Source organism: Anomaloglossus baeobatrachus, chromosome 4 (genome assembly GCF_048569485.1).
Source record: "Anomaloglossus baeobatrachus isolate aAnoBae1 chromosome 4, aAnoBae1.hap1, whole genome shotgun sequence".
Classification (NCBI taxonomy): Eukaryota; Metazoa; Chordata; class Amphibia; order Anura; family Aromobatidae; genus Anomaloglossus; species Anomaloglossus baeobatrachus.
In genome coordinates, this window is record NC_134356.1 from 16,845,984 (window position 1) to 16,873,572 (window position 27,589).

Here is a 27,589-nt window from a genome sequence, read left to right on the forward strand (position 1 = left end):
CTTAAGAGTTAAGTATGGCCAGTGAGGTTATCTTGCTAGAGAACATAGGGGAGAGAAGATAGATTAATTTGGTACAGTTGTCAATAGCAACCAATCACAGCTCAGCTTTCACTTCTCAATCGAAGACCAATCAAAGGTTGTTGTTGCAGCGAACCAAATAGATTTTACCTACATTTTTCCAAACGTCATTAGAGCTATTAAATCTGCATTCTGCAAATAACTAATTAAAAAACAACTTGAGTTTTCCTAGTTGTATTACATAAAGTGAAAGTGGCAATGTGATTGGCCTGCTTTCCTGCGCAGCAGTTATATATGGCCCTTGTTGCTGTTCAGCTTGGTTATTATATACTGTAGAGGGAATCATAGGATATCACTTATCACCACAACCAGACTTTGGCGACTTGCTTCTCACTGGAAGTGAGAAGTGCACTGGCCTGAACAGCCCGAAAGCTGCGTTCCATCAGCCGGAAGTGAGAAGTGTACTGGCTTGAACAGCCCGAAAGCTGCGTTCCATGGGCCGGAAGTGAGAAGTGTACTGGCTTGAACAGCCCGAAAGCTGCGTTCCATCGTCCGGAAGTGCTCTGTTTTTATTGTCATAGCTGTTGCAGTCCAGAGGCGGGGCCGGAAGTGCGGTCCGGTTTGGGAGGTTTGGTGGTAGCTCTCTGGGGGATGTGAGGCAGTGTGCAGCCAGGACCAGGGCAGGGCGGCAGCATGAGAGGTCCGGGGGCGATCACCGCACTGCTCCTGATGGGAGTCTCCTGCGCCGCGGGTAAGAAAGCCGGAGATAGCCACACATACACACATTTGCATGGATACATAACACACCACTAGCTACACATACATAAAACAAACACGCACACTTGTCTCTGCCTGTTCTACAAATGGCTGTGTGTTCTCCACTTGGTAAACCAGTGCATGGCCTCCCCCATCCCCCCACCCACACTTGGTAAGGCATTGTGCATGGCCTCCCCCATCCCCCCACCCACACTTGGTAAAGCATTGTGCATGGCCTCCTCCATCCCCCCCCCCCCACACTTGGTAAGGCATTGTGCATGGCCTCCTCCATCCCCCCCCCACACTTGGTAAGGCATTGTGCATGGCCTCCCCCATCCTCCCCCCCCACACTTGGTAAGGCATTGTGCATGGCCTCCCCCATCCCCCCACCCACACTTGGTAAGGCATTGTGCATGGCCTCCCCCATCCTCCCCCCCCCACACTTGGTAAGGCATTGTGCATGGCCTCCCCCATCCTCCCACCCACACTTGGTAAGGCATTGTGCATGGCCTCCCCCATCCTCCCACCCACACTTGGTAAGGCATTGTGCATGGCCTCCCCCATCCTCCCACCCACACTTGGTAAAGCATTGTGCATGGCCTCCCCCATCCCCCCCCCACACTTGGTAAGGCATTGTGCATGGCCTCCTCCATCCCCCCCCACACTTGGTAAGGCATTGTGCATGGCCTCCCCCATCCTCCCCCCCCCCACACTTGGTAAGGCATTGTGCATGGCCTCCCCCATCCCCCCACCCACACTTGGTAAAGCATTGTGCATGGCCTCCCCCATCCCCCCACCCCACACTTGGTAAGGCATTGTGCATGGCCTCCCCCATCCTCCCCCCACACACTTGGTAAGGCATTGTGCATGGCCTCCCCCATCCTCCCCCCACACACTTGGTAAGGCATTGTGCATGGCCTCCCCCATCCTCCCACCCACACTTGGTAAGGCATTGTGCATGGCCTCCCCCATCCTCCCACCCACACTTGGTAAGGCATTGTGCATGGCCTCCCCCATCCTCCCACCCACACTTGGTAAGGCATTGTGCATGGCCTCCCCCATCCTCCCACCCACACTTGGTAAGGCATTGTGCATGGCCTCCCCCATCCTCCCACCCACACTTGGTAAGGCATTGTGCATGGCCTCCCCCATCCTCCCACCCACACTTGGTAAGGCATTGTGCATGGCCTCCCCCATCCTCCCACCCACACTTGGTAAGGCATTGTGCATGGCCTCCCCCATCCTCCCACCCACACTTGGTAAGGCATTGTGCATGGCCTCCCCCATCCTCCCACCCACACTTGGTAAGGCATTGTGCATGGCCTCCCCCATCCTCCCACCCACACTTGGTAAGGCATTGTGCATGGCCTCCCCCATCCTCCCACCCACACTTGGTAAGGCATTGTGCATGGCCTCCCCCATCCTCCCACCCACACTTGGTAAGGCATTGTGCATGGCCTCCCCCATCCTCCCACCCACACTTGGTAAGGCATTGTGCATGGCCTCCCCCATCCTCCCACCCACACTTGGTAAGGCATTGTGCATGGCCTCCCCCATCCTCCCACCCACACTTGGTAAGGCATTGTGCATGGCCTCCCCCATCCTCCCACCCACACTTGGTAAGGCATTGTGCATGGCCTCCCCCATCCTCCCACCCACACTTGGTAAGGCATTGTGCATGGCCTCCCCCATCCTCCCACCCACACTTGGTAAGGCATTGTGCATGGCCTCCCCCATCCCCCCCACCCACACTTGGTAAAGCATTGTGCATGGCCTCCCCCATCCCCCCCACCCACACTTGGTAAAGCATTGTGCATGGCCTCCCCCATCCCCCCCACCCACACTTGGTAAAGCATTGTGCATGGCCTCCCCCATCCCCCCCACCCACACTTGGTAAACTGGTATCTATGGTCTCACCTTTCCTCTCAATTCCATTCCTCATCACTACAAGGAAAAAAACACCTAGTTATGCCAGCCTCTGCCCTCATTAGCCTGGATTAGCAGTATCCCAAAATACGTCATTCCCTCTCCTTATAAAATCTGGATGACTTGCTGACCATTATAGACCGGTTCACGGCTCTGGTGCTTTGAGATCCAGGATCTGCAGCCTCGTCCTGAATGGGGCAGCGCGTGGTCGGCCTCTGCTTCGCACACTGCTGAGTAGAGCCTCCACTACTAATGGCCGCAGGCAATGAATGGAGCGGAGGCAATGGGACCCCCAATGGTGGGACCCCCAATGGTCAGCACGTTATCTGGGACTGTATTCTGTTAATAACATTGTAAAGGCTTTTTATAATGAGCGGATCAGGTGGAGAGCCTCTAGAATGACATAATCTAACTGAAGCACTCTCCTTCCAACACTCTGCAGTCTACACAGGCCGCCCCATAGATCTGTATCACCTTCAACACTACTGCTGCAGCCTGTGATTGACTGCAGAGGTCCAATGATATCTGAAGTTGCCTCAGACCTTTTTATTGGGCGCTCTGTCCCCCTGTCATTGATATGGGGTCCCCAGTAGGGGGCGCTCCACTGCTAGCTACAGGGCTGCCTCTTCCTTTTGTCAGGGCTGTGGTGACATTATGTAAGGCTGTGGCCACAAATATCCTGTGATACATCTGCTGAGGGGGTCTGGCGCCCAGGAAAGGGGGTGACACGACACGTGTGCATTCCTCCTATGTGTTATCTATAGGGTTTGGCTTGAGCAGCTGCCTCTGGAGGTTGCTCTTCTCCAAGCCTTCGATTTGTAGGATCTCTCTGACCTGTGTCAGCCCTGACCATCCAGTGGAGGGGGGCTTCTCCCATCCTCTCCATAGAGCAGTATTGTCGGCCCCTATTAGCGCATTTCATGGCCGGTCACAAGTCCCGTCATGTGTTCTGCTCCGCGCTGCATTACTCGGGTCCTCCCCAGGCTGAGACAATTCTTTGAGCTAAAAAGTGCAACAATGTCAGTCGTAGTCAGTTACTTATATGGTAAGCTGGAGTTTTCTTTATACAATGTGTCAGTGCAGGAAAAAGGTATCAAGATCAGAATGAGGGTATTACTGATGAGTTTTCGGTTTTTCCACCATTCCCTGGTGAGAGGGATATATTGTATTGCTCCTCCTGTCGCTCATGGAGGGCGTGGGCAGCAGTGAGGACTGGCACCGCAGAGCCGGGGAGGGTGGGCTTCATGCCACTATTTACAGATTGCGGCTGCAATGTTTTTGTTTACATTCAGGGCCGAGAAAAATCCCAAACTTTTTTCGGTTCCTCTATCGGCTCATCAGCCGCTCCCCTCCTAATGGAGGATCCAGATGAATACAAGGAGGTTATAGTAAGTCACGAGGATCTCATACCGGATATGTCTGGGAAAACTCCTGCAAAATATATAAAGGAACTCCCCGAGCAAAAGAAACTAATATGCAAGTATTTTATGATCACACAATCAGGGTTCACAGCGTTGTCCAAAATGCTGCATTGTGCAGTACAAGCACAGTGGATGGGATTTCTAGAAATCTGCCCACTGCTTAGTTTACACTGCGGGAAAAACGACATGTGATGCGGCTTCCCAAGCAGTATGTCAATTTATTGCTGTGGAGCCGCGAGTGTCATCTACAGGGAGAACAGAGACCACAGCGGCCCGAACCCTGATCATGGTCTCCTGCGGCCAGCACTCGCAGCCTCACAGGAGAGGACACAGCACGTCCATATTGTGGGCACGTACCCTAATGGTTTCTTTAGGTAATGAGCATTGAGAAAATTATACTTGAAAGTGGCACAAAATACTAACGGAATAACGAACTGGCCAAACTTCCCCAAGTAACTTCCCTTTTCAAAAGTCGTCTCAGAACGTCTGCAGATTCATAAATGTCACAGGCTAAATTTACTCCCGGTCAGCAAAACTGTGCTGTGTTTTCTAGGAAATGACTATACTTCCATGGAAAGTAAAATATTGTAAATATTATGTAAAATAATGACTGGAAACATCAGATGATTGGGGTATCTGTGACTGAGAATGATATAACTCCTATACTACCCCTTATGTACAAGAATATAACTACTATAATACTGCCCCTATGTACAAGAATATAACTACTATAATACTGCCCCTATGTACAAGAATATAACTACTATAATACTGCCCCTATGTACAAGAATATAACTACTATAATACTGCCCCCTATGTACAAGAATATAACTACTATAATACTGCCCCCTATGTACAAGAATATAACTACTATAATACTGCCCCCTATTACAAGAATATAACTACTATAATACTGCCCCCTATGTACAAGAATATAACTACTATAATACTGCTCCTATGTACAAGAATATAACTACTATAATACTGCCCCCTATTACAAGAATATAACTACTATAATACTGCTCCCTATGTACAGGAATATAACTACTATAATACTGCCCCCTATTACAAGAATATAACTACTATAATACTGCCCCCTATGTACAAGAATATAACTACTATAATACTGCTCCTATGTACAAGAATATAACTACTATAATACTGCCCCCTATTACAAGAATATAACTACTATAATACTGCCCCCTATTACAAGAATATAACTACTATAATACTGCCCCCATGTACAAGAATATAACTGCTATAATACTGCCCCTATGTACAAGAATATAACTGCTATAATACTGCCCCTATGTACAAGAATATAACTGCTATAATACTGCCCCTATGTACAAGAATATAACTACTATAATACTGCCCCTATGTACAGGAATATAACTACTATAATACTGCGCCTATGTACAAGAATATAACTACTATAATACTGCCCCTATGTACAAGAATATAACTACTATAATACTGCCCCCTATATACAAGAATATAACTACTATAATACTGCCCCTATGTACAGGAATATAACTACTATAATACTGCGCCTATGTACAAGAATATAACTACTATAATACTGCTCCCTATATACAAGAATATAACTACTATAATACTGCTCCTATGTACAAGAATATACGGTAACTACTATAATACTGCCCCTATGTACAAGAATATAACTACTATAAGGGTGGAAACACATCTATGCGAGTAAAATCGGTCCGACTGGGCTGAAAAATACTCGGCTGATTTTAGTTCACGTTAGGTGCGAGTGCAACGCAAGTGCGATGCTTTTTGCTCGCGTGTGTTGCGATTGCGATGCTAGTTTCATGCAACATCTTAATTAGATAAAAGCTATTAAACATTTCATTTAATTAACCTATGGGAATGTGCTGTCACATTCATCTAATGAGCGAAGTTACTGCCACACTCGCAAATGTGAACGGTGGTGCGCGTGTGTGATGCTACTTTTAATCCCCTTCCATAGGAAATCATTGGGACAAATGGTGCGAGAAACTCGCAAAAAAGCAGCATGCTGCGATTTTTTTTTCTCGGTCCGATTTGGACTGAGAAAAAAATCGCAGATGAGAGCTGAATCATTGACTAACATGTGTCCAATTCCAATGCGAGTTTTTCTCGCATTGCTCTACTGCGAGAAACTCGCAAGTGAGAAGCAGCCCTAATACTGCCCCTATATACAAGAATATAACTACTATAATACTGCCCCCTATGTACAAGAATATAACTACTATAATACTGCTCCTATGTACAAGAATATAACTACTATAATACTGCTCCTATATACAAGAATATAACTACTATAATACTGCCCCCTATGTACAAGAATATAACTACTATAATACTGCCCCCTATATACAAGAATATAACTACTATAATACTGCCCCCTATGTACAAGAATATAACTACTATAATACTGCTCCTATGTACAAGAATATAACTACTATAATACTGCCCCCTATGTACAAGAATATAACTACTATAATACTGCTCCTATGTACAAGAATATAACTACTATAATACTGCCCCCTATGTACAAGAATATAACTACTATAATACTGCTCCTATGTACAAGAATATAACTACTATAATACTGCCCCTATGTACAAGAATATAACTACTATAATACTGCCCCCTATATACAAGAATATAACTACTATAATACTGCCCCCTATATACAAGAATATAACTACTATAATACTGCCCCCTATGTACAAGAATATAACTACTATAATACTGCTCCTATGTACAAGAATATAACTACTATAATACTGCTCCTATGTACAAGAATATAACTACTATAATACTGCTCCTATGTACAAGAATATAACTACTATAATACTGCCCCTATGTACAAGAATATAACTACTATAATACTGCCCTCTATGTACAAGAATATAACTACTATAATACTGTTCCCTATGTACAGGAATATAACTACTATAATACTGCCCCTTTGTACAAGAATATAACTACTATAATACTGCCCCCTATGTACAAGAATATAACTACTATAATACTGCTCCTATGTACAAGAATATAACTACTATAATACTGCCCCTATGTACAAGAATATAACTACTATAATACTGCCCCTATGTACAAGAATATAACTACTATAATACTGCCCCTATGTACAAGAATATAACTACTATAATACTGCCCCCTATGTACAAGAATATAACTACTATAATACTGCCCCCTATGTACAAGAATATAACTACTATAATACTGCCCCTATGTACAAGAATATAACTACTATAATACTGTTCCCTATGTACAAGAATATAACTACTATAATACTGCCCTCTATGTACAAGAATATAACTACTATAATACTGCCCTCTATGTACAAGAATATAACTACTATAATACTGCTCCTATGTACAAGAATATAACTACTATAATACTGCCCCTTTGTACAAGAATATAACTACTATAATACTGCCCCTATATACAAGAATATAACTACTATAATACTGCTCCTATGTACAAGAATATAACTACTATAATACTGCCCCCTATATACAAGAATTTAACTACTACCGTGTTTTCCCGTTTACTATGTCTTACTTTCGGGGTACGTCTTACATTAGCCGACCCCCACCCAAAACCCCCACTTAGGCTATGTGCGCACGTTGCGTAAATTCATGCAGTTACGCTGCGCTGCATGCGTCCTGCGGCCCCTGCACAGTCTATGGAGATTGTGCAGGGGCCGTGCGCACGTGGCGCTTTAGAGCGCAGCGCTTCGGCTACTGCCGAAGTGCTGCGTAAAAAGAAGTGACATGTCACTTCTTTCCTGCGCTTTGCCGGCAGCTCCTGCTCTGTCTATGGCAGGAGCTGCAGGCAGAGCGCATGGAATCGGCGCTCACTACGGACATTTCTGCAGCGATCTAAAGCGCACATGTGCTCTTCAGATCGCTGCAGAAATATCTGCAGGGCTAGTACGCAACGTGCGCACATAGCCTAAGTCTTACTATCGGTGGTGTCTTACTATCGGGGAAACACGGTGTAATACTGCCCCTATATTAGTTTAGTCCCTTGAGCACAGGATATTGTAACCTCTGTGTATGTTTCCCTCGTCTATTAGATTTGTGCGGTTATGTTTTGTTCTTCTGTTTTCGGTCACTCTGCACATGATATAATGATTTGTGTTCTGCCTCATGTGACAGGCGGGTGACTGATACAGAATGCAGGCGGCGTATGAAGAATGAATTTAATTTTGCTTCATACTGAGCAATGCGACTTAAACAATAATGCACCCCTGCTGAGACTGCATAAGATTAGGGTGACTATTGTATATTTTTTCTCTTATTTCCAGGACTCTCAGATGTGTCAGTGGGAAGATTCACAGACTTCACACTCAATCATTCCTCCCCAACGGAGTTTGTCCTACATAACATTCCCAGCAACGTCTCCTTCATCCTATTCCAAGTGCACAGTCAGTACGTGAACGTGACGCTGTCCACAAGCAAGGTGCGTAACCCACCTCCTGTATGTAGTCTCCTCTAGTGGTGATGGACTGGTCACCTTCTCCAGAGCTGCACTCACTAATTCTGCTGGTGCAGTCACTGTGTACATACATTACTGATCCTGTATTATACCCCAGAGCTGCACTCACTATTCTGCTAGTGCAGTCACTGTGTACATACATTACTGATCCTGTATTATACCCCAGAGCTGCACTCACTATTTGCTGCTGCAGTCACTGTGTACATACATTACATTACTGATCCTGAGTTACCTCCTGTATTATACTTCAGAGCTGCACTCACTATTCTGCTGGTGCAGTTAATGTGTACATACATTACATTACTGATCCTGAGTTACCTCCTGTATTATACCCCAGAGCTGCACTCACTATTCTGCTGGTGCAGTTAATGTGTACATACATTACATTACTGATCCTGAGTTACCTCCTGTATTATACCCCAGAGCTGCACTCACTATTCTGCTGGTGCAGTTAATGTGTACATACATTACATTACTGATCCTGAGTTACCTCCTGCATTATACTCCAGAGCTGCACTCACTATTCTGCTGGTGCAGTTAATGTGTACATACATTACATTACTGATCCTGAGTTACCTCCTGTACATCTTTTATTATAAAAGTAAAAAAACATAATAACAGAAACATAACAAAATATCAATCAGAAAAGCTGCATGTAACTGAGCCCTGGTTCAGCCGCTCGCTCTCTCCACACACACATTATTACATACAACCCTCCTATATACACAATAATAATAAATAACATCACTGACTTCTGGTCCAGCTGCCAAAGAAAATAGCAAACATAAAACAGGAAAGAAAATAAATAGCCTGTACGGCAAATTTTTTTTTTTTTTTTTTCCCTTTATATACACACGCGTAAACATAAATAAAATCAATACTAACTATATACAAAACTAAATCTATAAACGAACCCCCCACTCCAGACCACCATCCCCACCCCTGCGCCGACCTGAGAGCTGGTCCTGCGTCTCATGCTTCAGTCCATGTCCAACGTCCTTGGACCAGATCAGGCAGCGCCAGTGTGTAACCCAAACCTCAATGTCCCAAAGTCCCAAAAGATGAACCCACCTCCCCCCTCCTGCCACCACCCAACCTAACACCTACACCCCTATCTATATACACAATATATACAATATATACAAACCAACAACAAATCAACAAACAAAACAAACAATCAACAAAGCCCAGGTTCGGCGCCTGCAGCCCTACATCACTGTATACTGATCAAAACAAAAATCTAGGGTGTCAGCAGCAGCCCACCACCAGGAAAGGAGAGGAGTAGACTAAGGCACACTAAAAGAAAAGCCCCTCCAGAGGAGAGCCTCCCTCCGCGCGCCCAGTCTCTCATACTCCAGAGAGCGCACCTTCACCAGGTCACCGAGTATGGTCCTAAACACATCATCCACTGGGAGGATTTTCCGTTGCGTCGATACTAAGCACCGTGCGTTCCACATGTGATACCTAACCACTACGCTAACTAGAAATAAAGTGCAGCGGTCCCGACCACCCAGGTCTCTGAACGCTCCATAGGCCCATTCCGCATAGGAGAGACCGGCCAGCCGAGGCCAGCCAATGGAGGCGCCCACCCTGTTGTATACCTCTGTGTTAAAGGGACAACGAAGCAGGAAATGGTCCATGCTTTCCAGCACAGTACCACACTGCTCTCGAGGACAATTCCTATCCTCAGAGCTCCTACACTTCAGATTGTCCCTCACACACAGTTTCCCATGGAAGCAGCGCCAAGCCAAGTCCCAAAACTTCGAGGGGATTCTGATAGAATTTAAAAGATGCAAACCCACCCCAAAATCCCGACTTGGGCAGTCTCTGAGCGCCAGAGGCCTCTGGAAATGGGTCAACAGAACCCTTTTGTCAAGGAGCTTCCTTGGCAGAGTCCTAATCTCCCACATTCCCAGTCCCCACCGGCGAATTACCTTCAGAACCAGGGTAGCATAAGCCGGAAGATGTCCATGCGGTGTGCGAAGATCCTTCACTTGCCCTCCTGTCTCCCATTCCTGGAAGAAAGGCTGAAACCATCCACTACAGGAGAATACCCACGGAGGAGCCCTATCTTTCCAGAGGTTTGCAATATTGATCTTAATGAAGGTATTCACAAGGAATACCACAGGGTTGACCATACCCAACCCTCCTAGTCTCCTCGTACGGTAAGTAACCTCCCTCTTGATCAGGTTCAGTCTATTCCCCCATAACATCTGGAAGAACAAACTGTAGATCCGAGTCCAGAGAGGCTCCGGCAAGATGCACACGCTGCCCAGATAGATGAGTAAAGGGAGCAGGTAAGTTTTGATCAGGTTTACCCTTTCCCTTAGGGTCAAAGACCAACCCTTCCATTGGTTGACCTTCTGAGTGGCGATCTCTAGCCTGCTTTCCCAATTTTGTTTGGGGTAATCCCCCTGGCCAAATTCGATGCCAAGAACTTTTGCAGAAACTTTGGGTCCTGGAAGGGTGTCCGGGAGATCAAAACCAGGATCTCCTCCTCCCAGCCAGAGACTCTCACACTTATCCCGGTTGATCTTGGACCCAGATGCCTCAGAGTAGCGATTTACCTCTGACATCAGCCACTCTGCCTCCCCATCCGAGGAAACAAAAATGGTGACGTCATCAGCATACGCCACCACCCTTAGAGTGGATTCCGGTGCCGTCCGGTCCATCTCGACCCCTGCCAACGGTCCACTCTCCACCCTCCGAAGGAAAGGATCAATCGCAAACACGTACAGCAGGGGGCTTAAGGGACAACCCTGGCGAACACCAGAACCAACCTCAAAAGAGCTGCCAATCCAACCGTTCACAAGCGGGAAACTCTCTGCCCCAGCGTACAAGGTCTTAAGCCAATCAACAAACCTCCCCGGCAGGCCATACCTCAGAAGGACAGACCAGAGGTACTCATGATTAACCCGATCAAACGCTTTTGCCTGATCCAGGGACAGCATGTACCCCTTCCAGTGGCCAGCCCTACCCTGCTCCACTGCCTCTCGGACACAGAGCACAGCACTAAATGTACTGCGGCCCGGAACAGAGCAATGCTGGGCCCCTGAAAGGAGCTGGGGTGCAAACTTCACCAGCCGATTAAACAGCACCTTTGCCAAAACCTTCCTGTCTGCATTGAGAAGCGCTATGGGACGCCAATTCTCAATGCAAGACGGATCCTTACCCTTTGACAAGATGATCAGGGCAGACCTCCTCATTGACTTCGGCAGAGTGCCCAAGGAAAGACACTCATTGAATACCTCAGTCAAGAGGGGAACCAAGGCGTCCTTAAAGGTCTTGTAGAACTCAGATGTTAAGCCATCTGGACCTGGCGATTTCTTTAGGGCTAGCCCTTCAATCGCCAACCTAACTTCCTCTTCCGTGATCATCTCCGTCAAAACATCAAGAGAAGGGTCTACCCCTGGTTCGGGGACAGCTTCAGCCAGGAAAGCCGACATCTCATCCCAGTCTAGATCCCTCTTCCCCAAGAGGTGCGAGTAGAAGGATCTGACGACCTCCAGGATCCCTGATCTGGATCTCCTCAGGGACCCTGTACTGTCAATCAGTCCTGTGACAACTTTACTATTCACTGACATCTTGCAGTTCCTGTAAGGGTCGGGCGAGCGGTACTTCCCATAATCCCTCTCAAAAACCAAAGATGCGTGCCTATCATACTGACACCTCCTCAGCAAAGATTTCACTCTGGAGATCTCCTCACGGCTACCTCCAGCTGAGACAAGATGCTCGAGTTTCCTCCTCAGGCCCTGGTACAGGCGGTACCTGTCCAGACTCCTGAGGCTTGAGAGCTGGCGGAAGAATCTCGCCACCCTTTCCTTGAACATCTCCCACCACTCTGACTTACTACTACAAAGATCCAGTAAGGGTACCTGGCTCTGAAGAAAATCCTCAAAGGACTGTCTTATCTCCGCTTCTTCCAAGAGAGACGAATTCAGCCTCCAAAAGCCTCTTCCCATCCGGGGGGTCTCTGTAACATTCAGAGAAAACAAAATTAAACAGTGGTCGGAGAACTCCACCTCAACAACAGATACTGCTGAAGAGACGGCTTCCTCCTTTAAATAAAACCTGTCTATTCTGGACCTACAATTACCTCTATGATAGGTGAACCCCTCGTGGCCCGGGGTGTGCCGGATGTGGACATCCACCAGGCGAGCCTCACTAGCTATACTATTAAGAGCGACGCTATCATAAGTCAGCTTTCCTCTGGCACCTCCTCTATCTCGGGGTCTCGTGACAGTGTTGAAATCCCCTCCAAAGACAACCTGCCGACTCGTAAAAAGGTAGGGCTTGATCCTCATAAAGAGACACTTCCGGTCCCACTTAGATTGGGGACCATAGATATTAATGAGCCGGAGCTCCTGTCCCTTCAGGAGGACATCTAAGATCAGGCACCTCCCCATTTCTAACTCAATAACCCGTCGGCATTCTACCGGTGCGGTAAAGAGGACCGCCACTCCGCTATACGGCTCGGCTGCAAGAGACCAATAAGAGGGCCCGAGTCTCCACTCCCTTTTGGCTTTAAACACCTCCGCTGTGTTTGACAGCCTGGTCTCTTGCAAAAAGAAAATGTCAGCTTCAACCCGGCTGAAAAAATCAAAGGCCGCAAATCTAGCCGTATTTGACTTAATGCTGGCGACATTAATGGACGCCAGCGTCAACAGAGTGGGTACCGCCATCATTGGTGATTGAGTTAGACGGCTTTCTTTTTCCCGCTCCCCTTCCTATCTTCTGCCTCCGAGGAGGAATCCTTCCCCCTCTTGAGGGACACAGATACGTCCATTCCCACACTCTTGCTTCTATTATCGTCCTCGTCTCCGGACTCTGGGCCAGTCCCTCCCCCCGTGGACCTGGCATCCCCAGGAGAAGGAGACTCGGCGCCTCCTGTAAGCACCGCCGAGGCCGGAACCTCACCCTCGTCTTCCTCTTCAGAGGAAGAGGTGTCCTCAAGGGCTTGGAACTGGTTAGAGAGACCCACCAGAGGGGAGTCGGCTTTACCTTCCTTGGGTACCTTAGTCAGAGCAGGAGAAGATGTTACATCTCCCTTGTTTTTCTTTTTCCTGGTGCCGCGCTTACGCTTTTCCTGTAGCCACTGCCTATTATCCTCATCCATACTTTCATAATGGGAGGATTCTGAGGAAGTGGCATTTTCCTCCCTGTGGATCCTCCTGGCCTCCTCATCCAACTCATTGTCCCTCGGGGCCTCAGCAGCAGGCCTGGCATCCAGAGCAGGGGTCACCCTAGTTGGCCGGGGCTCGCCCACCTGCCTCTCCTGTCTGCGCTTATCTAGACGCCTCAGCTGGGCAGGCGTCTTTTGCCTGCTTTTCCTCCCTGGCCCCTCAGCTCCTTCACCTCTGCCAGTCCCTTCCCCAGCAGAATCTGCCTCTCGACTTTCTCCCACCGGGGTCCTGACTGTATTAGCAAAGGAGCGAGGACAACGGCTGAACGGATGACCTAACTCACCACACAGGTGGCACCTAATCTCCTTACAAGATGCGGCGAGATGGCCGACATCCCCACACAATGCACATTTCTGCACAGCGCAATTTGCACTAAAGTGCGTGGGGTCGCCACACTTGTGACAGAGCTTCGGTTGCCCCTGGTAGTGGACCAGGATACGATCCCTACCCAGGAAGGCAGATGATGGGATGTGGGCAACCGTACCACCTGAACGCTTAAGTTTTACCAAAAACGTCCAGGCCCCTGACCAGATACCAAACTCGTCTCGGTTTTTCTTCGGCATTTCCACCACCTCCCCGTACCGACTAAGCCACGTCATGATGTCAAAACAAGAGAGTGACTCGTTACAAGTCATCACGGTCACTCTCTTGACCTGGTTTTGGCGAGACACTGCCTGAACGTCAAAGTCTCGCCAGCCAGGCTCGTTCTTTACCAGCTCATAATTCGACCAGAAGAGCTCAAGCCCCTCCGGCCGAACAAAGCTGATATCAAACTCGGTCGTGCCATAGAAATGTAAGAAAGCGTAGATGTCATTCGCCTTGAAGCCCATCCCCAGCAGGAGCTCCACAACTTTTTTCCGTGGAAGACACGCATCACTGCCCCTCCACTGAAGATGGACCACATTCCTACGCACACGGGCCGGCCCGGCTGTCGGGAGGGACCACACAGTATCCCCCTCTCTTTGCTCTCGGAAGGCCCCGAGGCCATGCCTCTCTATCCAAAAGGATAGATCAACCTCTCGACCCTCTACATTTAGTGATCTCTCACCCCTCTTTAGAGCCTCCAGGAGGCGCCGTTGCAATATGCCGTCCACAGAGGCCGGAGACGAGGAGGACGCCCTGGTTCCCCCAGCGGTGACACTGGCATAACTCCTGACAGGTGCTGCCACCACCGGGGGGACAACTGGACCAGTAATTACCTCATCATTACCCACCTCCATCTCACCATCCATCATACCAGCACCCTCACCAATATTCACACCCTCAGACTTTTCCTCACTTGCCCCCACCACCACATTCACACCTGCTGAACCAGTACCTTGAGTGGGTGACATGTTAACCTCAGCATCATCGGGCACAAGGGGCTCAGCCACCTCCATAGAACTGGAGGCGCCCTCACCCCTGGTCTTATGAGTGCCCTCCGCGTCATCAGTTAGTGACTTCTGAGCAGGGCGCCGCTGATCCTTAGCTGTTGTGAGGTGCCGCTGATCCTCACTATCAGTATCCGGTTGACCAGCGGCACCAACACAGAACAGAGGCTTCGTGGGAGGACTGGGATTCTCAGCCCCAGCAGCCCCCTCACACTGCCGCCGCTTCTCAACTGAGTGATCAGCAGCAACAGTATTTAGAGGCGCCGAGGCTTCCGCAGCTGCCCCCGACACTGGGCTGCTCCCCCCTCCCACAGGGGAGCGCACCACAGTATCGCGGCCTGACCGAATGCCCGCCGCCGGGCCGCCCTCACTGTCCAGCCTCTCGGCTGATGCATCCCCTGCTACGTCCCCACTACTACAAGCAGAAACGCAGCTCTGCACCTCGCTACCTCGCTTTGTGATCTCCCCGCGCCTTTGCACCGAATCCACAGCAGGACCCGGGCTGGGCTGGGCAACGGGGCTTATACAGCAAGCTGACCCTGCGGCCGGCTCTGGGGGTACAGGGAGGGGGGCATACACGTAGCTTACCGTTTCTTGCGGCTTTGGCTTGTTCTTTTTCGCCTTGCTCTTGCCCCCAGGTGCCTCCTCTGGTAGATCATCACCAAGGTGGAAGTTCTGGAGGCACACTGGGGACTCCAGCAGCTTGATCTCCGCCATTAGCGCCCCTCCCTGGCTGCTGTGGTCACTGTCCTCCCCAGAGCCAGCAGGACCGCGACTAGATGGCACAGCCGCCTGTCCCGCAGGAAGCTCGCTGCATGTGGCCTGCGGGTGGCTCTGCAGGCTGCCAGGTGGGGCTTTCTGCTGGTCATCATCATCATCATCATCATCATCTACCTGGCTCTCAGGCTGCAGCCCCATCAGCCTCTGCTCTCTGTTATCAGCCATCTGCCGGAACCGGTCCTCACTCATTAGTTTTTCTTTAAACGGTCCACTTTTTTCTCTAATAAATGCTTTTCTCACCTCCAATTCATTAATTTCCTGCTTTAAGCTGTTAATTTCTGCCAGGAGCTTGGTCTTCCGGGCCCTGGAGGCTGTGGCAGCTTTGGCGCTTGTGCAGCGCAGCTCCTCCCGGAGTCTCCTGATGGTCTTGCTAGCCTCTTCATACTCACGCAGATGATTCATGACCCGGGAGCCATAGGTGGACACAGACTCCCGGGGTCGCTGCGAACCCCATCCCTCCTCAGCAAGGTCGGCCTCACCTCCGTGAGTACTCGGCTCTCCTCCGGAAGGACGGCTATCATGCACACTTGCAGGCATTTCCTCTATGCTGGAAGCCTTGCAGCTTCTCGGGGTCTCCACAGACCCGGGGGGAGTAGGAGCCACATTACTGCGACTCCTGGTGAAGGGCCTCACCCCCGAGTCCTCAGATGAGCAGGCCGGTTGCTGGCTTTTCTTGATCCCCGCCGGCCTGGTTCGGGGAACAGAAGCAGGGGTCTTGGCTCCATCGCCCATGCCCAGCAACCCGCTCCCTCCCTGGGGAGGAGAGAGCAGGTCCCTGGTGGAGAGGTCTTCCTTCTCAGGAGCTCAGGAGCACACACCAGGATCAGAAGCGACCACACCTCAATTACCACAGTGAGCAGCAGCTGAGCAGAGCTGCACTCACTATTCTGCTGGTGCAGTCACTGTGTACATACATTACTGATCCTGTACTCCAGAGCTGCACTCACTATTCTGCTGGTGCAGTCACTGTGTATATACATTACTGATCCTGTACTCCAGAGCTGCACTCACTATTCTGCTGGTGCAGTCACTGTGTATATACATTACTGATCCTGAGTTACCTCCTGTATTATACTCCAGAGCTGCACTCACTATTCTGCTGGTGCAGTCACTGTGTACATACATTACAATTCTGATCCTGAGTTACCTCCTGTATTATAGTCCAGAGCTGCACTCACTATTCTGCTGGTGCAGTCACTGTGTACATACATTACTGATCCTGAGTTACCACCTGTATTATCCTCCAGAGCTGCACTCACTATTCTGCTGGTGCAGTCACTGTGTACATACATTACATTACTGATCCTGAGTTACCTCCTTTATTATACTCCAGAGCTGCACTCACTATTCTGCTGGTGCAGTCACTGTGTACATACATTACTGATCCTGAGTTACCTCCTGTATTATACTCCAGAGCTGCACTCACTATTCTGCTGGTGCAGTCACTGTGTACATACATTACTGATCCTGTACTCCAGAGCTGCACTCACTATTCTGCTGGTGCAGTCACTGTGTACATACATTACTGATCCTGTACTCCAGAGCTGCACTCGCTTGGTATTTACACTCCTACTTTTTCTAGGTCCCGACTATTAATGCCTCGGAGACTGGCAGTGACGCCGGCCTCCTGAATGAACTCATCCCCAACCAGACCTCGTGCTCCTGGTTCCTGGACACGTCGTCCCCGGACCCCCTTGTTGCCTCGGCTGTCACGGTTTCGTACTCTGAACGAGGTAATCGCCTGCCTAATGTGGGGAATATTCCTCTTGTTGGGGTAACGGCCGGTCACCTCTTGTAGGAAATGACATGGCGGCGGTCATAATACTCGTGCTTCTGCACCCTGAGGCGGTATATGGCATAACTCTGCTGTCTTCTGTCCGCAGACCCGATCCCCGGAGCCTGTAACCTGGAGTTCAGTTTGGACATTGACCCGAACGTTCACTTGCAGTACAACCTCTACGAGACTGTGATCACATTCGCTCCTGCCAACTTGGGCCATGCCAGGTACGGAACATAGCGGTGTCCTAGAGAGGAGTGTGGGCGTCCGTCAGTCGGGGGTGATACATGTGACTCTCCCCTATAGAGCGGCGCAGCCTCTGCCCTGCGATGTCCAGACGGGCCAGGAATCCCGGTTTCGTCTCCAGTACGACGTCTACCAGTACTTCCTGCCGGAGAACAATCTGAACGACTCGGTGCTGCTGGCGCATCTGCAGACCATGTCACTGGTGCGGCAAATCTCTGCCAATGGCATAAAGGTAAGAGGATACCGAGGAGCGTTACATAGTGGCTGAAGTCTCTCAGCAGCGCAGAGTATTTCAGGGGAGGGGGAGAATTTTTACAGAATGGTATGAGATGAAAGACATGAGCAAGTGGTCACAGTTTGTGACATGGCGGGAGGGATATTCTATATCATTCCTTGAGGATTACTGCCAGGATCCCTGCTGGGCTAGGGAAGAAAGGTGGATTATTTTTGACAGCCCTGGTGATCTAGGGCAAGAGGGAATGGATAAATACCTATAATTGAGGTTTAGGGAAATGGAAGGAATAATACTAGTATCCCTAGTGATCAAGGACAGAGATAGGGTTCAGTAAAACTTTTAAGTGGCTAATGTGGACAGGCCTTGTGGTTTGTAAAGATGGGGTAATGCCAGTATCCCAGGTGGTATAGGGCGGGGTTCCCCAAATCCAGTCCTCAAGGCCCAGAACGTTGCATGTTTTCAGGATTTCCTTAGTATTACACAGATGATGATTCTGAGGAAATCATTCGCTGTCCATGCCTCGAGGACTGACATTTGGGAACCCTGTACTAGGGTATGTAAAGAGTTAATGTCGCAGTCCCTTCTGATTTGGTAGTGTGGGTTTGTCATAATACCTTGAATAACTAGGAAGCAAAAGCAGTTAATTTCAGCATCCCTGGTGGCCTAGGGCAGAGAAGGGTTTACATATGACTGCAGATAGTGCCTTCTGATGGGGCAGAATGCTTGATGATCTCTGCTGTATGGTGCTAATTTACCTCTTCTGTTCTGCTGCCAGCTGGCCACTCTGACCTCCAGCGACAGGACCACCATGTCTTTCTCCTCGGTCCCCGGACAAGGTGTCATCTACAACGTGGTTGTCCGTGATCCTGTCCTGAACACGTCGGCAGCCTATGTGCCTGTCCACACCTATGCCTGCAACTTCACCTCGGCCATGGACAGCTGCGCCACACTGGGTACGGGAGAGTAATGGGGGAGGTTGGGGAGCTGTCAATGGGAGGTGGATGCGCACACATAACACTCCGTTCCCTCACTGCGAGGCCTCAAAACATTATAGCCTCACATTACATTCTCTTCTTTTTGCAGGTAAAGTGTCAACCAAAGTTTTCTTCACATTTTGCGCTATCTTCGGCCTCCTCATCTGTTTCTCAGGGCACCGCTGGCTGAGGCTTGGTGAGTTGCCCTGCTGGCCCTGGCCCGTCCACCGCGACTTTCCCGCCCTGGCCCGTCCACCGCGACTTTCCCGCCCTGGCCCGTCCACCGCGACTTTCCCGCCCTGGCCCGTCCACCGCGACTTTCCCGCCCTGGCCCGTCCACCGCGACTTTCCCGCCCTGGCCCGTCCACCGCGACTTTCCCGCCCTGGCCCGTCCACCGCGACTTTCCCGCCCTGGCCCGTCCACCGCGACTTTCCCGCCCTGGCCCGTCCACCGCGACTTTCCCGCCCTGGCCCGTCCACCGCGACTTTCCCGCCCTGGCCCGTCCACCGCGACTTTCCCGCCCTGGCCCGTCCACCGCGACTTTCCCGCCCTGGCCCGTCCACCGCGACTTTCCCGCCCTGGCCCGTCCACCGCGACTTTCCCGCCCTGGCCCGTCCACCGCGACTTTCCCGCCCTGGCCCGTCCACCGCGACTTTCCCGCCCTGGCCCGTCCACCGCGACTTTCCCGCCCTGGCCCGTCCACCGCGACTTTCCCGCCCTGGCCCGTCCACCGCGACTTTCCCGCCCTGGCCCGTCCACCGCGACTTTCCCGCCCTGGCCCGTCCACCGCGACTTTCCCGCCCTGGCCCGTCCACCGCGACTTTCCCGCCCTGGCCCGTCCACCGCGACTTTCCCGCCCTGGCCCGTCCACCGCGACTTTCCCGCCCTGGCCCGTCCACCGCGACTTTCCCGCCCTGGCCCGTCCACCGCGACTTTCCCGCCCTGGCCCGTCCACCGCGACTTTCCCGCCCTGGCCCGTCCACCGCGACTTTCCCGCCCTGGCCCGTCCACCGCGACTTTCCCGCCCTGGCCCGTCCACCGCGACTTTCCCGCCCTGGCCCGTCCACCGCGACTTTCCCGCCCTGGCCCGTCCACCGCGACTTTCCCGCCCTGGCCCGTCCACCGCGACTTTCCCGCCCTGGCCCGTCCACCGCGACTTTCCCGCCCTGGCCCGTCCACCGCGACTTTCCCGCCCTGGCCCGTCCACCGCGACTTTCCCGCCCTGGCCCGTCCACCGCGACTTTCCCGCCCTGGCCCGTCCACCGCGACTTTCCCGCCCTGGCCCGTCCACCGCGACTTTCCCGCCCTGGCCCGTCCACCGCGACTTTCCCGCCCTGGCCCGTCCACCGCGACTTTCCCGCCCTGGCCCGTCCACCGCGACCTTCCCGCCCTGGCCCGTCCACCGCGACCTTCCCGCCCTGGCCCGTCCACCGCGACCTTCCCGCCCTGGCCCGTCCACCGCGACCTTCCCGCCCTGGCCCGTCCACCGCGACTTTCCCGCCCTGGCCCGTCCACCGCGACTTTCCCGCCCTGGCCCGTCCACCGCGACCTTCCCGCCCTGGCCCGTCCACCGCGACCTTCCCGCCCTGGCCCGTCCACCGCGACCTTCCCGCCCTGGCCCGTCCACCGCGACCTTCCCGCCCTGGCCCGTCCACCGCGACCTTCCCGCCCTGGCCCGTCCACCGCGACCTTCCCGCCCTGGCCCGTCCACCGCGACCTTCCCGCCCTGGCCCGTCCACCGCGACCTTCCCGCCCTGGCCCGTCCACCGCGACCTTCCCGCCCTGGCCCGTCCACCGCGACCTTCCCGCCCTGGCCCGTCCACCGCGACCTTCCCGCCCTGGCCCGTCCACCGCGACCTTCCCGCCCTGGCCCGTCCACCGCGACCTTCCCGCCCTGGCCCGTCCACCGCGACCTTCCCGCCCTGGCCCGTCCACCGCGACCTTCCCGCCCTGGCCCGTCCACCGCGACCTTCCCGCCCTGGCCCGTCCACCGCGACCTTCCCGCCCTGGCCCGTCCACCGCGACCTTCCCGCCCTGGCCCGTCCACCGCGACCTTCCCGCCCTGGCCCGTCCACCGCGACCTTCCCGCCCTGGCCCGTCCACCGCGACCTTCCCGCCCTGGCCCGTCCACCGCGACCTTCCCGCCCTGGCCCGTCCACCGCGACCTTCCCGCCCTGGCCCGTCCACCGCGACCTTCCCGCCCTGGCCCGTCCACCGCGACCTTCCCGCCCTGGCCCGTCCACCGCGACCTTCCCGCCCTGGCCCGTCCACCGCGACCTTCCCGCCCTGGCCCGTCCACCGCGACCTTCCCGCCCTGGCCCGTCCACCGCGACCTTCCCGCCCTGGCCCGTCCACCGCGACCTTCCCGCCCTGGCCCGTCCACCGCGACCTTCCCGCCCTGGCCCGTCCACCGCGACCTTCCCGCCCTGGCCCGTCCACCGCGACCTTCCCGCCCTGGCCCGTCCACCGCGACCTTCCCGCCCTGGCCCGTCCACCGCGACCTTCCCGCCCTGGCCCGTCCACCGCGACCTTCCCGCCCTGGCCCGTCCACCGCGACCTTCCCGCCCTGGCCCGTCCACCGCGACCTTCCCGCCCTGGCCCGTCCACCGCGACCTTCCCGCCCTGGCCCGTCCACCGCGACCTTCCCGCCCTGGCCCGTCCACCGCGACCTTCCCGCCCTGGCCCGTCCACCGCGACCTTCCCGCCCTGGCCCGTCCACCGCGACCTTCCCGCCCTGGCCCGTCCACCGCGACCTTCCCGCCCTGGCCCGTCCACCGCGACCTTCCCGCCCTGGCCCGTCCACCGCGACCTTCCCGCCCTGGCCCGTCCACCGCGACCTTCCCGCCCTGGCCCGTCCACCGCGACCTTCCCGCCCTGGCCCGTCCACCGCGACCTTCCCGCCCTGGCCCGTCCCGTCCCCCTATCTTCTCTGCGTTTTTTTTTTTCTCCAGGTTTCTTCTGTATGGGGTTTATCATCTTTGGATTCTTCATGTTCCTCCTCCTCACAAGCGTTACACATCTCAACCATGACGGTAAGACCTGTCCTCAGGAAATAGCTGTCAAGCATGTTGGCTGTAGTGGAGCTGTTCCTTCTGGCAGACAATGTTGGGGATATTGTTTTTCTTAAGTCCGTACTTTGTCAGATACCATCCTCTTCTCCCTTCTTTCAGCTCTTCCTAGAAGCTGATCTTGAAGGCCATAGCTTTGAGTCACCATTTTTGGTGCCCTTTCTTCCACAGCAGGCTCTTCTCATTCCCTCTTTCCGCTCCTTTTGGCAGTCGATCACTAGATAAAGCATTAATGGATAGTTACAATGGTCAGCCATGATACCATCTGGTCATAGAGGCTATGCCTTGCCCTCTTTCAGCTCCTCCTGGCAGCCAATCACTAGGTGAAGAACTAGCTTTGGTTGTTACCATAGTTCCTGTTGTCCGGTTGTGGCTGTTGTCACGCCTAGGCTCCTCCCCCTCCGATTTTCAGCCAATCATATTGTAGTGGCTCTCATATATATTCCTGTCACTGTGCAGGCAGAGACCAGTCTATATCTGTGGCCTATGACCCATGATCCGGTGTCTGAGCCTTCACTTTTCTCCATTTTTCTCTCCGCAGCTCGTCTGTCGCTGACGGCCGTGGCCGGGCTCCTCGGGGGGTTCCTGCTGTTCGGTTACTGGTGGAGGTTTGGCTGCATTTACCTCTGTGTAATGCTGGTGGGGCTGGTGCTGGGGTTCCTGGTGTCGGCCATGTTGTTCTTCACCCCAATAGGTAATGTATGAAGTCCTACAACTGTATTAAGTTATAAAAAGAATCCTGCCAATGTGTATGCAGGTTCCAGGCAGATCTATGTGTCTCCATGGCTACAGACTACAAACACTGTGTATTCAAGAGGAGGACAGAGCGGCGCATGACTGCAGCATGGTGCTACACCATTACTATGGAGACACAGCCCTGCGTAGGAGCTGCATACACCTAACGGGACATTTAGATATTCACGTTTTTTGGACCGGTGTCGACGCCGGTCATTTGCTCCATAACCAGTGTCAGCGGCAGTCTCTGCCTGCAGCGCACAAACTGTATGCGGTGATGTCCCAGCTCAGCAGTGTGCTGCAGGATCAGACCTGTCAATCACTTTACAGCCCCGCCCACATTCAGCTGCTCACCATGTAAACATGCATGATCTCTCCCACTTGTGAGCCGCCCCTTTAAGGATGCCTTGTTGAATCTCGTTAACTTTTTGTGTCCGTCCCGCAGGCGAGTATTCCAGTTTCCGAAACGACAGCATATTCTGGTTGACGTTCGCATGCGTCGCTCTGATGGTGCCGGCGTTTCTGCTCCCCTTCCCAAAAATGGTTAGTTTCATATTATGAGGGCGGGATCTCTTTAAATAAATTTGTATATTGCAATGTACTGATCTGTAACCGCTTCCTGACCGTGAGTCGCTGTCGCCGTCATGTGACGCGTTTCTCGTGGATGACTGTGCAGTTCACATGACGTGGGATCGTGGCGCCCCTTGTGGCTGATTGTAGGTGACCAATAGTTTGTGGGGGGGTTTTCCCTCGAACACACACACACGAACACACACGAACACACACAGTCAGCACACTGCAAAGGTCAGTGTAAATCATGTGAAATGGTTAACTCTCCGGCGGCTTTACAAGCAGAAGTGCGTCATTTTTCTTACAATGTGGGGCACTGATAGGCCGGCTTCCCTCTCCCCACAGCTGAATATCCTGAGCTGCAGCGTGGTCGGCTCCTATGCGGTGGTGTTGGCGATTGCCAGCCTACCTGTACACCAGCCTCAGCTACATCACCCTAAATGTCCTGAAGAGGGCGCTAAAGCAGGGACTTCAAGCACGGCCTACAGCAGCGTGCCCTTCCAGAGGAACGGTAAGAGACATCCGCCGTCACATCCAAATCTGTAGGGGGAGGGGAGAAGGGGAACGAAGATGCAGTGTAAATCATGTGGAGGAGGGGGCAGAACTGCAGTGTAAATAATGGGGGGGAAAAGGGGGCAGAGCTGCAGTGTAAATCATGGGTGGAGGAAGGCCCTGATCTGCAGTGTAAATCATAAGGGAGAAGATGGCGACAGCTGCAGTGTAAATCATAAGGGAGAAGATGGCGACAGCTGCAGTGTAAATCATAAGGGAGAAGATGGCGACAGCTGCAGTGTAAATCATAAGGGAGAAGATGGCGACAGCTGCAGTGTAAATCATAAGGGAGAAGGATGGCGACAGCTGCAGTGTAAAGCAAAGGGGGGGGAGGAGGGGGGCCAAGTTGAAGTGTAAATCACGGGGGAGAAGGGGGGCTGAGTTGCAATGTAAAGCATAGGGGAGGAGGGGGGCCGAGTTGCAATGTAAAGCACATGGGAGGAGGGGGGCTGAGTTGCAGAGTAAATAATGGTGGGAGGAGGGGGGCAGAGCTGCAGTGTAAATAATGGGGGGGAAAGGGGGCAGAGCTGCAGTGTAAATAATGGTGGGAGGAGGGGGGCAGAGCTGCAGTGTAAATAATGGGGGAGGAGGGGGGCAGAGCTGCAGTGTAAATAATGGGGGGGAAAGGGGGCAGAGCTGCAGTGTAAATAATGGTGGGAGGAGGGGGGCAGAGCTGCAGTGTAAATAATGGGGGAGGAGGGGGGCAGAGCTGCAGTGTAAATAATGGGGGAGGAGGGGGGCAGAGCTGCAGTGTAAATAATGGGGGGGAAAGGGGGCAGAGCTGCAGTGTAAATAATGGTGGGAGGAGGGGGGCAGAGCTGCAGTGTAAATAATGGGGGAGGAGGGGGGCAGAGCTGCAGTGTAAATAATGGTGGGAGGAGGGGGGCATAGCTGCAGTGTAAATAATGGTGGGAGGAGGGGGGCAGAGCTGCAGTGTAAATAATGGGGGAGAAGGGGGGCAGAGCTGCAGTGTAAATAATGGTGGGAGGAGGGGGGCATAGCTGCAGTGTAAATAATGGGGGAGGAGGGGGGCAGAGCTGCAGTGTAAATAATGGTGGGAGGAGGGGGGCAGAGCTGCAGTGTAAATAATGGTGGGAGGAGGGGGGCAGAGCTGCAGTGTAAATAATGGGGGAGGAGGGGGGCAGAGCTGCAGTGTAAATAATGGGGGGGGAAAGGGGGCAGAGCTGCAGTGTAAATAATGGGGGAGGAGGGGGGCAGAGCTGCAGTGTAAATAATGGTGGGAGGAGGGGGGCAGAGCTGCAGTGTAAATAATGGTGGGAGGAGGGGGGCAGAGCTGCAGTGTAAATAATGGGGGGGAAAGGGGGCAGAGCTGCAGTGTAAATAATGGGGGAGGAGGGGGGCAGAGCTGCAGTGTAAATAATGGTGGGAGGAGGGGGGCAGAGCTGCAGTGTAAATAATGGGGGAGGAGGGGGGCAGAGCTGCAGTGTAAATAATGGGGGGGAAAGGGGGCAGAGCTGCAGTGTAAATAATGGGGGAGGAGGGGGGCAGAGCTGCAGTGTAAATAATGGTGGGAGGAGGGGGGCAGAGCTGCAGTGTAAATAATGGTGGGAGGAGGGGGGCAGAGCTGCAGTGTAAATAATGGTGGGAGGAGGGGGGCAGAGCTGCAGTGTAAATAATGGGGGGGAAAGGGGGCAGAGCTGCAGTGTAAATAATGGTGGGAGGAGGGGGGCAGAGCTGTTATTTGAGCTTGTGACATGTGCGGGTTGGATTTCCGCACAACTTCGCATGTAGCTTTTCTTGCTGCCGTCGTCCTCCTTGTAGCAGGTGTCATGGTGGGACGGATCTGGTTCCCCAGAAACTTAACTGTATTTCCATCTCCAAAATCCTATCCCAGTATGTAGTAGGTGTAGTAAATAGTAAATACCTCCAATGGAATTGCAGCTTTGGTTTCCATGGTTATGGCCACTGACGTCACATATAGTGAGTTGCTTGTGATTGTTACCATGGATACCTAAGCTACTGTGATGCCCTGCACATGAGGTAAGTGATGTGGCTATCAGGGAAATTATACTACATTTCTAATTAGAGGTATTTGCTAATATAATTCTTATTACACCTACGACATATTTGGACCGGATCTTGGAGATGGGAATACCCCTTATAAGGAAAGGTCTACCACTCTTGACATCTTTCTCTGGTCTCCACAGACTTCATCATCATCGCGGTCTGGGTGGTCCTTGCGGTCAGCGGTGTGTTTATCCAGCTCTACAGGGTGAGGGATCGACCACCTTTCCCCCCGACCCCCTATGTGGTGTGGAAGCGACAGCGGGAGCGGCGGATCACGAACATCCTGGATCCCAGTCACCACCTGCCTCCCCTGAGGGATCGGATCCGGGCCGGCCTAACACAGTTCAGAGATTTCTTCCGCAAGCGGCAGTCATGGGGGGAGCGGACGCCCCTGCTGCTGTAGCCACAGGAAAGCCCCAGGTTCAGGCCGGACCGGGCGCAGGCCACGTGTTTACCTAGGACTGAAGCCAGGACTCAGTATTCTGCTGCCGTGGCCACTGACTACTGAAGCCATTAGCTGCTTTATACAATGGTGACTCAGTGTTTATCCCGTTTTTTTAGAGGTTCTCCCCAAAAATCTGATTACTAAAGTCGCACAACCACGACTAAGGCTTTTTCCATTCTTTCAGCTCAATGCCAGTAAGTTTGTGCTAAAGGCCTGAGTAATTGTAGGTGTCAGTGGATCCATAACCACTAGATTTACTACTCTGACCCCTGAGGGAGCAGACCAGTCCTGGCATTTCTTCTCAGCCCTGCCTTACTAATCAGATTTTATTTTATTTTTCTAATATAAGTGGAGTCCCCCTTTAAAGGATGCCAGACGGTCGTAATTTCACACATTCCTCCGGTGTTGCACATTTCTTTTTGTTTTGTTTTGAGAGCTTTTATACCAGAGCAGTAACTTGGAAACACTATGGCGGTGCTATACCTTTTTTATATAAAACTTTTTATAAGGAGTCCTCCAGGAGTTTATAAAATGCTCAGATTAAGGATACTAGTGTCTAATAGAAGCTTGAGCTGTATTTTATAAAATCCTGGAGGGCCCCTTTAAGGGGGGGGGGGGGGGGGTCAGTCAGCCACTCACAGCTTAACAAAATTTATATTCAAATATAATATATAATTTAAAACCACAACTCCCAGAATGCTCTGACAGCCTGAGGCATGGGTGTTGTGGTTTTGCTATAGCCAGAGGTGGGAGTAGTCTCCGGAGTATTCCCGCCGCCTCTTGCCCGCTTTATACCACTATGGCGGACGCTTCTCTCAGGGCTCGCTCCGCACTCTCCTCTCGCTTCTCTTGTTTGTTGTTGTTTTTGGTTTTTTTTCATATTTTTCAAATTTTTGTAAGTAAAGTTATTCACTAATGTAATTACTAAATGTGTCATTTCCAGGAATAAAGTGTCAATTTGCAAAAAAATA

At 52.2% G+C, this 27,589-nt stretch overlaps 1 protein-coding gene across 1 annotated transcript; it reads left to right on the plus strand.

Annotated features, from left to right (window-relative positions):
• Positions 1-613: 613 nt before the first annotated feature.
• On the plus strand, positions 614-27,589 carry TM7SF3 (transmembrane 7 superfamily member 3). Its single transcript, XM_075343751.1, is given in 14 exon segments — positions 614-769; positions 8,464-8,618; positions 17,570-17,720; positions 17,871-17,991; positions 18,071-18,242; positions 19,021-19,198; positions 19,329-19,415; positions 22,172-22,252; positions 22,830-22,982; positions 23,469-23,566; positions 23,939-23,998; positions 24,000-24,065; positions 24,068-24,104; positions 26,314-27,589. Coding segments are annotated over 14 exon segments (1,680 nt in total). The 5' UTR covers positions 614-711; the 3' UTR covers positions 26,577-27,589.